A 13,707-nucleotide genomic window follows, 5' to 3' on the forward strand; every position below is an offset into this window, starting at 1 on the left:
TCTTAAGTCATAGACTTCTTTGTGTGTAATGCAATACACAGGTTAAAAAAAAAACTGGATTCGGTTTCCTTTAAATGTAGTGCTAATTATTGGTAGAAACTTTTTGAGTTGGTATGTTTTCTTTAGGGAAAGTCTTTTCCTCTGGTAGGCAAGAACCACCAGGAGAAAACTACAAGCCATGTGAGGAATAGAGTTAATAAAGAGCAGTGTTTATGGCTCATTTATCTGTATTTACTTAAAACTTTGCTTAAATAATTCTGGGTTAGGAAAAAAGCCCCACAAAATAAAATGAAATATAACAGTTAAATGAGAACTCAATTTTATTTACATCTATTTCCATTCAGTGTATCACATCTTCAGGATAGGTGATAACGTGTGAAGGGTGTGCTCATTTTCTTCAGATGTGAGTAGAGGACTCTTCCCCAGAGTAGCAGTTGTTGATCCAAATGATTGAAGCCTTCAGGTAAGGGAATAACTGCTGCAGGAATTCTTTCTTGAAGAATTTAAGCTGTTTGGTAGGAATTGTGTAACTACATACCTTTGAAACACTATTCACATTCAAATAAACGCTTGTTTTCTAGCCAGGCACAGGCTCAGTTAGTTTTTCGAACTCTAGCCAAGACAGTATTTCATTTGGGAAATCATGTGACAGAACTGCTCAATTCGTAAATTCTCCTGCTGTTAACATTTACGCTTAGACTGCCAACAACAGTTATCTTAAATTTTGGTCTCAAGAGATCAAAAAAAATTGCATTCAGAATTTAATATAGTATTTTAAAACTAATTTTAGCCTGTAAGTCATTATGAGCAATAGTAACTTTTATACCTCCTCATCTTGTCTGATAATATATTCTATATGCTATCAATCTGATTATATAGTCTATATGCTAGAAGGTGCTAATTTTCATTCTGCCACCAAGAAAATTGTACTTTTATTTATGGCAAAAGGATTTAAATACTCCTAGATACTTAAAATTTTTTTAATCTAAAAGTTGATTTTCTCCCAAGAACAATTTTGTTTGCTTTCTGCAAAGTTTTAAGTTTAATAAAATGCCGGTAATCACCGTTTTCCTCCCCAAAATAAATGCTCTGATCCATATTATATTAGAGTGATACTGTCACTTAGTATTGATATCTTATTAGTTTTTTACATCATGAGACATTGTTATGATCTTACCTGATTGTTATCTCAAGGTGAGCTAATCATCTTTATTTGCCTTAAAAAATACTGTACTGGCTGGATATTTAATCTTGTTAGTTTAGTTATACACTTGTTTTAGTCTAGTTTAATTCAAAAGGACTCTTAACAGTATGGTGTAAAACTCAGATTTTCTAGTCCAGACAAATTGCTCTCTATAACTATTTGGCAGATCATTGGAGACATCCATTTTAACTTTATTGTTCTGTACTTACTATGTAGTCATGTGCAGTTTATCAACACAAAGAATACGGATGAGGGCATTTAAATGGACTACAAGTGACTCTGACTTGTAAACTAGGGAAGCCTCTTGTGTTTGACCTTAAAGGCCAGAGAAAAACTGAAGATAGATTGACTTAACTATTGCCAAGCAGATTATGGGTTACTTTATACTTCCTTTCTTTCTCCCAGAATTGCTCTTAGAGCTAGGTGTCGTCATTAGCATGTTGTTGCTAATGATACAAACAAGAACATACATGTAATCAGAGGTGGACAAATCTTCAGAAGTTCCTTAAACTGGTTTAAAAAAGAAGATTGGGAAAGAAGACTAAATCAACATGTTTCTCTGCTTTGAAGATAAAACCAGAAATGGTTTCCATTGTAGCATCTTGACAGTAGACAAATATGTGACGTTTATAGCAGATAAGGCAGTATTACTAGTTTTTCAGGGCATTGAGAGTTACAGGTTACTCGTGCGTGTGTGTGTGTGTGTGTGTGTGTGTAAATTTTGCGATTTATCACTAGAGTGACTAACTGCTTTATAAAGCTATCCTGGTATTCATATGCCATATACTAGGGAAACAACCAGGCCAATCTCCATTCGATTTCATTTCTCACTTTGTTCACTTGCATATTAATCACGTATTTCCTAAAGTATTATTTAGTAGACCACACCAGCACAATGGTTCCTCCAGCTTTTGGCAGGTGGTCTTACTGTACAGAAGATATAAATGACACATACAACCTTCCCCTGCTCCCTCCCCATGAGCATGATGCATGTTGTAGTCAGACAGTAACATTTCCATATGTACATGTGCACAAATACATTAAAAACATTTCAGAATTATATAAAATTGTACATTACAGGAAGTAGAACCATAAAGATTATCCTAAGTGTAACTACAGAGAAAATGCATGCAGGGAGAGCCCAGTAAAGTACACAGCCTGTGGGGTGTATAATTTTATTTTTTTTAAGTTTATATTTCCTGCAGGATAGTAACATACATCTTTTCCTACCCAGAGGCAAAATACATTTTCCAAAAACTTGGACACTGCCCACTGCATTAAGTTTAAAGTGCTCCCTATGTATATAGACAGTAAAAGTAAGCAAAGAAACTTACAACACATTCCAATCTTTAATATATCAAAAATGTTTCCAAGGCGACATTATTAAAATAATTATACCACAGTCCCTAATATAACATCAAGCTCTAGTAGGAAGGTACAGAGAGGGCAGGAAGTTTCCATCCAGTCTGGTTTAGGTGCTTTTCTTTTCTTCACCCAGTAAATTCACAGTGGCTTTCTTGGCTGTTAGGAGGGAAAGAAAAATATATCAAAGCTCTTTGGAATGCATGCTTTGTGCCTAATGTAGCTACTAGATAACAAAACTTGGATGACTCATGTTCAGGTGCGATCATGTTGGGGTTTGTGGTCTGGGCTAAGAGGGTTTCCAGGAAATGGAGAAGGTACCTCTTAGAGCACAAATCCTAAATACTTGAGCAAAATACTTTAAGGTCATCTAGCCTAGCACCTTGTTGTGACACTGTCACCTAAACTGTCTGCCCTCTGTTCTCCTTTAAGCATTAAAAGAAGCAGAGATTCCTTAAGAGTAGTGTTCAAATTCTAGTTTGTATCTGTGTGCTTGCCTGTAAGATTTCACTTATCAATATATTATCAATCTGATGACAACTAGGTCATCATATTTATCCCATGGCGACAAATCAGAGAAGTCCTCATTCCCAGCACTAGAAATACAGTCATCCCTTGATATATGTGTTTGGGGGGGGCTGGGGGGGGTGAGGGAGAGGAGATTAGTTCCAGGAACCCTACAGATACCAAAATCTGTGAGTGCTCAAGCCCTTAAATAGAATGACATACATAGTATTTCCATATAACCTATGTGCTTCCATATACTTTATTTATTTATTTATTTATTTTTTGAGATGGAGTCTCGCTCTGTCACCCAGGCTGGAGTGCAGTGGCGCGATCTCGGCTCACTGCAGGCTCTGCCTCCCGGGTTCATGCCATTCTCCTGCCTCAGCCTCCCGAGTAGCTGGGACTACAGGCACCCGCCACCACGCCCAGCTAATTTTTTTTTTGTATTTTTAGTAGAGATGGGGTTTCACCGTGTTAGCCAGGATGGTCTCGATCTCCTGACCTCGTGATCTGCCCGCCTCGGCCTCCCAAAGTGCTGGGATTACAGGCGTAAGCCACCACGCCCGGCCTCTTCCATATACTTTAAATCTCGGCCAGGCATAATGACTCATGCCTGTAATCCCAGCACTTTGGGAGGCTGAGGTGGGAAGATCACTTGAGGCCAGGAATTTGAGACCAGCCTGGCCAATATGAATGGTGAGACCCCCACCCCCCACCTCTATTTTAAAAAAATTTTAAAAGCCCATCTCTAGTTAAAATACCTAATGCAACATGAATGCTATATAAATTGTTGTTATACTAAATGGTTTTTAAAATCTGTATTTATACTCTTACTGTGCCACCAGTACAGTAAGATGAGAAGAGTTTGCTCTAAGTCTTTGAGTTGGTGACAAGACACTACATTCATCAAGAAAACATTCTGTCCAGGTGTGGTGGCTCATGTCTATAATCCCAGAGCTTTGAGAGGCTGAGGTAGGAGTATTCCTTGAAGCCAGGAGTTTGAGATCACCCTGGCCAAAACACAGTGAGAGCCCATCTCTATAGAAAAAAAAGAAAAATATATTTTCTTACGTCTGCAGGAGACCAAGCCTTCCACTTTCTAATTACCAAGTGGCAGGGAATGTGCTATAAGAACCAGTGCAGTGTGTGAGATGGAGGGGAAAGGGGTTGTCTAGAAGCCTCCAGGGCCCACTGTGAGATTTTACAATCTGCAGCTGTTCTTGATGGAGCCCAGAGTCTTAGTGATGAGGGCCAAGGAGTCCCTTCTTGTCCTGCAGCTGCCTGACAGCTGCTCTCCCTTTGCTCAGTTAAAATTACTGAACCAAGTTCACAGCAAAGGAGAAAATGTAGTCCTTCCCTTAACTAACCCTTTGTAAAAATTCCTAGTTAATCCAAAAGCTTTGAGAAAAGTCTAAAATGTGTCAGCATGTAAATTCCTCCTAACTTATTTTAATTCTCTTGCCCCTGTTTAGGAATGTGTCATACCAAAGTGAGATTGGATTTTAAGTATTGATATCTAAGAGAACCAAGAGGCTAAGAAATGTGGGTGAAGTAGACAGAAATGACATCACCACAGGTTGCTGATTAGGCTAAGGGAAGGGAGAAGAAAAGAAAGCTCTTAAAAAGAAGCTGGTAATCCTGGCCGGGCGTGGTGGCTCACGCCTGTAATCCTAGCACTTTGAGAGGCCGAGGTGCGTGGATCACTTGAGGCCAGGAGTTTGAAACCGGCCTGGCCAACATGGCATAACGGTGTCTCTACTAAAAATACAAATATCAGCTGGGCATGGTGGCCCACATCTGTAATCACAGCTACTTGGGAGGCTGAGGCAGGAGAATCCCTTGAACCTGGAAGGTGGAGGCTGCAGTGAGCCGAGATCATGCTACTGCACTCCAGCCTGGGCAACAGAGTGAAACTCTGTTTCAAAAAAAAAAAAAAAAAAAAAAGCTGGCAATCCTAAAGTGGGAGGAGGTTAAGGCTACAAGTTAAAAAATACCTAAAACATATTGAAGTAGACTGGATTTGTATGCCCAAAAATAGGAGTCCAGAGAAGAGAGGTCTGTGAGGGAGAAATGGGGAACATACCACCTCTGGGGCATCAGTGCTGCTGGAGAACTGTCTTGGGATTTTACTTCCCCATGGTCAGGCTACCTCACAACTCCCATGTCTAACTACCACAGAGCTCTAAAAAAACACAAAAATCTTTCTCCAATTTCTAAAGTCCTTGAGTCCCTCTGGAACTCAAGACCCATCATCGGCAAAATCTATATCCTCATCCATTCCTCCGAATGTTTCCTTTACCTTCTTGCTCTTAGAGAAAGCTGGCTGTGCCCTGAGGACACTGCTTTCTCAAGTGGTGGCTGTTTCTTCCCTCTCATGACCGTAGTACAAACGGATCTGGTAGGTGTTGTTTTTGTTCTTCGTTGCCACTTTCAGAATCTCATGTCATCAGATTATATCACTGAGTAGCCTTCCTTTTCCCTGTCATCCCTGACTCTTGGGCTACTCTGCCTTAGTTCTTGAAGATTTTAGCTCCTAACTTAATGTTCCTTTCTAACACTACTCTTATGATTTATTTATTTATTTATTTAGAGACAGGGTCTCACTCTGTCACCCAAGCTGGAGTGCAGTGATGCCATCTCAGCTCACTGCAGCCTCAACCTCCCAGGCTCAGGTGATCCTCCCATCTCAGCCTCCTGAGTAGCTGGGACTACTGGTACGCATCACCACATCTGGCTAATTTTTGTGTTTTTTTTGTAGAGACTGGGTTTTACCATGTTACTCAGGCTGGTCTCAAACACCTGAGCTCAAGCAATCCACCCACCTTGACCTCTCAAAGTGCTGGGATTACAGGTGTGAGCACTGCACCTGACCTACTACTATTTTAATTATTGATGATTTTAATATCCATGTAGACATACATGATCTTCTAATATCCTGACCTCTTAGTTCCTCCCCTCCAATAACCCTTATATTCCACCCTACATATGGCACTGACTCCCAGGATCCCTCTTAGTACCAATACTGCAGTCCCTCCATAATCTTGTATCAAGCATCCCACTCACCCACCATCACCTTTTATCTTTGTAGTGCACTCCCCACCCCCCTTTTTTGCTCGTTGTAGATGATGATGGAGTATTCCCGCTATTATCCTGATTCAGAGTTCTTCCACCACCACTTCCCACCTTACTCAGGTTAAATTCCATTGTCAAGCATTAACCACTCCACAGTCCCACCCTCACTTCATAGTTCTTGCTGGAAGTCACAACCTTGACACAACTCTCCACCTACTCTGCAGCTATACCCATGTAGCTGAGTATGGCTAGAGAAAAACATAAACAAGAACTGGTTTCACTATAAATTCATGAACACAAATCTCAAGCATGCCTTTAACACTGCCTGACAGTCCATTTACTCTCCAACTGTCCTAGAGGGGCCAGCACACTGCAGCCACACTCGATTATGTAGTGTCCATGGCTGTTTTCACACTACAATGGCAGAGGAGAGTAGCTGCAACAGAGACATGGTAGCCTATGAAACTTAAAACATTTGTTATCTGGCCCTTTACAGAAAAAGTTGAGCAGTCCCTCTCCTTTGCAACTATTTCATACCTTCTCTTTCCATTGTCTCCTTCCCCATCCTCTCTCAATTGGCCTTCTTTCTTCCTACTTTAGTGAGAAATTTGAAACAATTAGAAAGTCACTTCTGTAGGCTCCCATAGTCACATGTGCTCACAGCATACCATAAACCCTGATTTCCCTGCTGTTACCATAAACTTGCAGCTCTTCGACCAATCCCTCTACTGTATACTGGATCCTTCACTGGTCGATAGAGCTCCAACAATTCACCCTCTCACTCCTATCATCATTTTTTGCTGTGTTGAATTATTCCCATTAATTTTCAAACAGGCTTTGTTTCTCCTACCTTAAGAAAAAAACTTTTAAAATTTCAGGACCCTAATTCCTTCTTCCCCATTCTTCTGCTCCCCTTTGCAGGAAATTTCTCAAAAGAAAGATCTATATTCTCTCATCCCTTTTCTCTCATTCTCTCAAATCCATTGCAGTCAGGAGTTTGATACCACTCCACAAAATCTATGTTATCAAAATCACTAGTACCTTCCTCATTGCTAAATCTGCTCAGTTCTCAGTCCTTATCTTACTTGACCTGTCGACAGCATGTAACATGACAGATCACTTCTACTCTTTGAAAGAAGCACTTTCTGTTCTTGGCCCCAAGGATACCACACGCTCATGGTTTTCTTGCTACTTCAATTGGCCATTCCTTATCAGTCTGCTTTGCTAGTTGCTTCTCATCCCTCCAGTCTCTAAACCCTAGACTCCCCAGCGTTCAGTCTTTGGACCTCCCGTTTCCTAACTACACTACCTTCGTGATCTCATCTAGTCTCATGCTTAATATTTATAAGCTTGTGGCCCCCAAATTTATATCTACAGTCCAGACCTGTTTCTTGAACTCTTGACACCTGTATCCAACTAGCTATTTGACTAATCCTTGTAGGTATCTAACAGACACCTCAAACAAATGTCCAGGACTAAATTCCATATCTTCCCACTCACCACAACCTCCCACCCCAACAAAACCTGTTCTACCCAGTCTTCTCCAGCTCAGTGGCAATTTTATCCTTCCATTTGTTCAGGCTAAAAAGCTCGTCCTTGTCCTTAACCCCTCTGACCCATGCCCAATCCATAAGCCAATCCATAAGCAAATCCCATTACTTCTACCTTTGAAATATATCAAGAATCTGATACTTCTTACCCCCTACTGCTAAACAAGGAACCAAGCCACCATCATCACCTCCAGCCAGATCACTGCGAGAACCTTTTAACTGTTCTCCCAATTTCCTGCCTTATCCCCCTTCAGTCTGTTCCTAATACAGTGGCCACAGGCATCTTATTAAAACATAGGACAGATCATTTTGCTCCTGTGGTTAAAAGTCCCCAATACCTCCACATCTCACATAGAGTAGAAGCCAAACCTTTACAACGGCCTATAAGGCATTATGTGATATGTCTTCCAGCCTCCACTCGCAACCTCTCCCACCTTGTCTCCTCCTGCACCCCTCTAGATCACTTCTTTTGTTGCTCCCACCTCAGGACTTCTGTATATGCAGCTTATTCTGGAGTATGATTCCCCATGGTTCCTTCTTTTACCATTTTCTTTTTTTTTTTTTTTTTTTTTAGGGGGATAGGGTTTTGCTTTGTAACCCAGGCTAGAGTGGCACAGCTCACTTGCAGCCTTGACTTCCTGGGCCCAAGTGATCCTCCTGCCTCAGCCTCCTGAGGAGCTGGGACCACAGGCTTGCATCACAATGTCTGGCTAATTTTTTAATTTTTGTAGACAACGGGTCTCCATAGGAGACCTTGTCACAAACAAGCTGGTCTCAAACTTCTGGCCTCAAGTGATCTCCTGCCTTGGCATCCCAAAATGTTGTGATTACAGGCTGAGTCACTGTTCCTGATTCCTTTACTACTATTGAGTCTGATTCAGTAGAGCCTTCTGGTATAGATTTCCTAAACGTCTCTATTTAAAATCATAACCATCCCTCCAGTCCTTGGCCCCCCCATCTTTCTACTTGCTTTATTTTTTCCCTATATTATTTGGTAAATATACCATCTAATTTTCAATTTTACTGCCTATCTCTCAACTAGACTGTAAGCTTCATGAATTCAAGGAGTATGGTCTCTTCGGTTTGCTGGTTCACTGCCAGTGTTATGAACATGCTTGGCACATATTAAACACCTCAATAAATAAATATTTATTGAGTGAATTAATCAGAGCTGAGAGTGGACATTCTTTTGTACCCATAACAAAAACTGAACAGCATACTGAACCGATCAACCTGAACTGAATTAGGCTGGCCGTCAGGGCCTCCAAAGTACTGCTTCTGTCTGGTCAGCCTGCTGCTACAGCCTTGGCCAGCTAGGCCCTGCTGCTCATGGTGCCAGCCCAGAGAGAAGCCAGCCAGGAGATGGTGAGTGCTGTGGGGGTGGGGAGCCCCAAGGAGAAGGCACTGAGGAGGAAACTGGAAAACAGGGTTAGCAGCTCGAACTTCCAGAGACAGAAAGCAAGCTCAAATGAGTGACCTGAAACAGCAAGTGGTAGATTTAGAACAGAACCAAAAACTTTTGCTAGAAAATCAGCTTTTACAAGAGAAAATGCGTGGACTCATAGTTGAGAACCATGAGTGAAGAACAGCACTTGGGGATGGATGCTCTGGTTACTGAAGAGGAGGTAAAAGCCAAGATAATTCCATCTATTTGATGCTTGACATCCCTAACTAGGCAGATGAGGGTAGAAGTTAGTTGTGGTGGGGTTGGAAGTAAACATTAACTACCTTCCCAGTATGATATCCTGTTGGGCATGGTGGACAACTTAGACCCAGTAGTGTTCTTCAGATGTCCTTCCCCAGCGTCTGCCAGCCTGGAGCAGCTCCCAGAGGTCTACTCAGAAGGACCCAGTTCCTAACCATCCTCCCTTTCTCTGTCAGTGGGGACATGATCAGCCAAGCTTGAAGCTATTAATGAACTAATTAATTTTGACTACATATATGCCAAGCCCGTAGTCTGAGACAGAGAGCCAAGCTAATGTGGTAGTGAAAATCAAGGAAGCACCTCTCAGCCTCTTAGAGAATGATCACCCAGAATTCGTGGTCTCAGTGAAGGAAGACTTTGTGGAAGATGACTTCATTCCAGACCTGGGTATCTCCAATCTACTTCCATCCAGCCTACTGGATGTTTATAGTGACTGTGGGTATGAGGGCTCCCCCTTCCCCTTCAGCGACATGGCCTCTCCACTTGGTGCAAACCATTCTAAGGAGGAGACTGGCCAATGAACTCTTTCACCAGCTGGTTAGTGTCTAAGGAATGATCCAATACTGTTGCCCTTTTCCTTGACTATTACACTGCCTGGAGGATAGCAGAGAAGCCTGCCTGTGCTGCTTCATTCAAAAGGCCACAGAGTGTACAGTCCTAGAGAATTCCCCTAACATATTTACCTGTTCAAACATCATAGATAACCCCAAGTATTGTCTTTTGGCATCCAGCAGTCCAAGGTATTTGATATGTTACAATTCAGAACTATAGCTTTTGAGGTTGTACTTTCTTTTTCTAAAGAGTGGTAGTTTGCCCTAAATATTTATTATGTGAGGGTGATTAGACAAGTGTCTTAGAGTAGACATGGAATTCATGAATGGCTCTTTATCATTTCTCCTCCCGCTTTTTGGCATCCCAGGCTTGTCTCTAGTTTTAGGTCCTTTAGTTTTCTTCTGCAAGTGGAGAGAACACGTACCTGAGGGGGCTCTTTTCCCCTCATGTACAGTTCAAGTAAAGATCAAGAATTTTTTGTAAAATTATAGAAATTTACTATGTAAATGCTTGATGGAATTTTTCCTGCTAGTATAGCTTTTGAAAGGTGCTTTCTCCATTTATTTAAAACTACCTATGTAATTAAGTATAATGCAAAAAAATTAAATAAACAATTAGAAGAGATGGACTTGCATATCAATATAGATGATTCTCTAAAATTGCTGCCTACCAAGGAAAGTCATTTTTCCTAATGTTCTCACTGAAGGCTACATTAAATGTGGCATGGAGGAAGAGTCCTGGGAAAAGTCGAGAACTTTAAGTGTTCTCAATAGGCAAAGACTTTGTAAAGAAATCCCAGAGTAACGTTGGCATTTGGCTGAGGGGTGCTGATAAGATGAGAAGGCCAGGAAGCCTGTTATTTGAGCCCAGTGTGTCACATCTCCTCTCACATGTGGGGCCATGTTGTTCCTGAGTCTTACCTTCTTTAGTGATGGCATCTGCAGTCTCTTTGGCCTTGTCTTTAAGGTCCTTGACCACACTGTCCACCTGGGACTCGTGCTTCAGGAAGAAAGGACGGATGATGCGCTTGTAGAGCAGTTCAGCCCCATTAGAAGGGCTCGGGGCCATGCACCACAACAGGAAGCCACACTGCACAGAATAAGAGCCAGCATGGGTAACAGGAGGGTGGAGGGGGCACATTCTGAGAATACACACTGTCTTTTACTACTCTGGGGATGGGAAATGCCTCTGTTATTTTCTCCAAAGGCATTACCAGTGTTTTCTGCAGGTTGAAGGTAGGCTTTCTTTAGATGGAAAAAACATGATGAGTAATGAGCTGGTAAGGAAAAGCTGAGACTAAAAAACAAAGGGTAAAACACACCAGGTCCAGGAGCTTAACTATCTTCCTAACTTGGACCACGCTTTAGTATATAGCTGTAAGAGGCTTTTATTAATCATAACTCTTAGAAATCAATTTAAGAAAATATAGTACTTATCTGCATGTATAAAGCCCTGTACAGATAAGCCTAATATCTAGGAGGCCTGTGCTTGATAGGCTTATCTTGGTAAGTTTATCACATTTATTCATCCTATTATAGAAAAAATACCTTGTCCATTCTTGAATTCTTCCTTTGGTGGAACCTCAGTTTTGGGTAGATCTTAGCCTTCAAGGAATCTTTACAGTTGTTCTTCATCTTTCATCTTGAATGTAGTTATTATTCCTAACTCCTTCTATACAGCTCTACTTTGCCATTGAGATTTTTTTTTAATTGACAAGAATTCTGCTCTAATTACTTAAATAAGGATTTTTACACTATGTCCAAAAAATTTTTACTGTTTATTCAAATAATAAATACCAACTCGCCACTTCAAGTCATCCATGCAATTTACTCCTTTTTAAGATAGAAAGAAAAAAAGAAGGAAAGGGAATATTCAGAGTAATCTGCCCATTTCCCTAGAAAGTTTAATAAACAACATACTGAGTTATTTTAGTTTAAAAGATTCTAACCACATTGTATTCCACACAGCCTAGGTGACTCTACAAAAGAACAGAAGTCACTTACAGAGATTCCAAATCAGTATTTTTTACAACTTCTCCTTAATGTAAAAACATCTTAATTTCTCATGCTTTAAATTTAAAAGTCTTAGTCCTTATGATTCCAAACCAAGGGATGTACTCTAATAATCAACAAGCTATGATGCCTAAGACAGTCTTTCAAGTGTTTTAGAGATACAAAGCTGATAAAAGGCTAACACTAATGACAAGAGTTTCAGTTTAAAATGCACAAATAGCTCACTCCATCAGCACCATGTTGGCTCTGAGAAATTTATACTAGACTTTGAACTTGTATTACACTGAAAATAAAAAACAAAATCCAAGTTCTCAACAATATCTCCAGATTATTCTTTTTGAGAGTCTTGCTCTGTCACCCAGGCTGGAGTGCAGTGGCACGAACATGGCTTACTGCAGCCTTGAACTTCTGGGTTCAAACAATCTTCCCACCTCAGCCTCCCAAGTAGCTGGGAATGACTGCAAGCATGAACTACCAGGCCTGGCTAATTTTTTATAACTTTTTTTTGTAGAGACAAGTCTCACAATGTTGCCCAGACTCCCCTTATCTCAACTACAGTAAAAAGTAACTCTTGAAATGTAACCTTTGTGAATTAAAATTTGTTACACATGCACAAGAGTTTTTAAGACAGAGACTTGCTGGGCATGGTGGCATGCACCTGTAGTCCCAGTGACTTGGGAGGCCAAGGTGCAAGGATTGCTTGGGCCCAGGAGTTGGAGACTGACATGGTTTAGCTGTGTCCCCACCCAAATCTCATCTTGAACTGTAGCTCCCATAATTCTCATGTGTTGTGGAAAGGACAGGGTGAGAGATAACTGAATCATGGGGGTGGTTTCCCCCACGAGAACGCCATACTGTTCTCGTGGTAGTGAATAAGTCTCACGAGATGTGATAGTTTTATAAGGAGTTTCCCCTTTCGCTTGGCTCTCATTCTTGCCTGCCGCTGCCATGTAAGACATCCCTTTGCTTTTCCTTCATCTTCCACCATGATTGTGAGGCCTCCACAGCCATGTGGAACTGTGAGTCAATTAAATCTCTTTCCTTTATAAATTGCCCAGTCTCGGCTATGTCTTTATTAGCAGCATGAGAACAGACAAATGCAGAGACTATCCTGGGCAACACAGCAAGAGCTCATCTCAAAAACAAAACAAAACCCAGACACTATAGGACTAAATTTTTTATAAAACCCCAAAACTATAGCTGTATGCTTAAGAAACATACCTACAACAAAACCAAATAGGAACACTGAAAATAAAGTTATGGGAAAGATATATCAGACAAACACCAACTCCCAAAATAGCTCATTAGTAATATTAATACATACAAATTACTTAAGGCAAAATAAGTAAATAGAATGATAAAGAAGGAAAGCAATTCACCAAGAATATTAAAATTCCTGAACTTGTATATACCTTTGAAATATGTAAATTATATCTAGCTTTGCATATGTTTGCAATAGAATATTTTTATAATTATATATTTTATATATAGCTATAGATAGCTTTCAGATATGGCTTTGAAATATGTAAATGTAAGTCAGAATTATATAGACAAATGGACAAGATCTGCAATCACAGATTTTAACATTTCCATCAGAAATTGATATACTAGCCAGGCTTACACCTGTAATCCCAGCACTTTGGGAGGCTGAGGTTGGAGGATCACATGAGCCCAGGAGTTTTGAGACTAGCCTGTGTAACATAGGGAGACCTCATCTCTATGAAAAAAAAAATTTTTTTTTTT

General features: G+C 40.6%; 1 protein-coding gene and 1 pseudogene across 1 annotated transcript in view; one reads left to right on the forward strand and one right to left on the reverse strand.

Annotated features, from left to right (window-relative positions):
- Positions 1–302: 302 nt before the first annotated feature.
- REEP5 (receptor accessory protein 5) overlaps positions 303–13,707 on the reverse strand; it is a 46,078-nt gene continuing 32,673 nt past the window's right edge. The window contains exons 4-5 of the mRNA XM_054488733.2: positions 10,873–11,041; positions 303–2,725 (exon numbers count right to left, since the gene is read on the reverse strand). Of these exons, the coding sequence (XP_054344708.1) occupies positions 2,676–2,725; positions 10,873–11,041 (219 nt within the window). The 3' untranslated portion in view covers positions 303–2,675. The remainder of the gene's footprint in view (positions 2,726–10,872; positions 11,042–13,707) is intronic.
- On the forward strand, positions 5,235–10,332 carry LOC129037091 (uncharacterized; annotated as a pseudogene).

Source organism: Pongo pygmaeus, chromosome 4 (assembly GCF_028885625.2).
Source record: "Pongo pygmaeus isolate AG05252 chromosome 4, NHGRI_mPonPyg2-v2.0_pri, whole genome shotgun sequence".
NCBI classification, from domain to species: domain Eukaryota; kingdom Metazoa; phylum Chordata; class Mammalia; order Primates; family Hominidae; genus Pongo; species Pongo pygmaeus.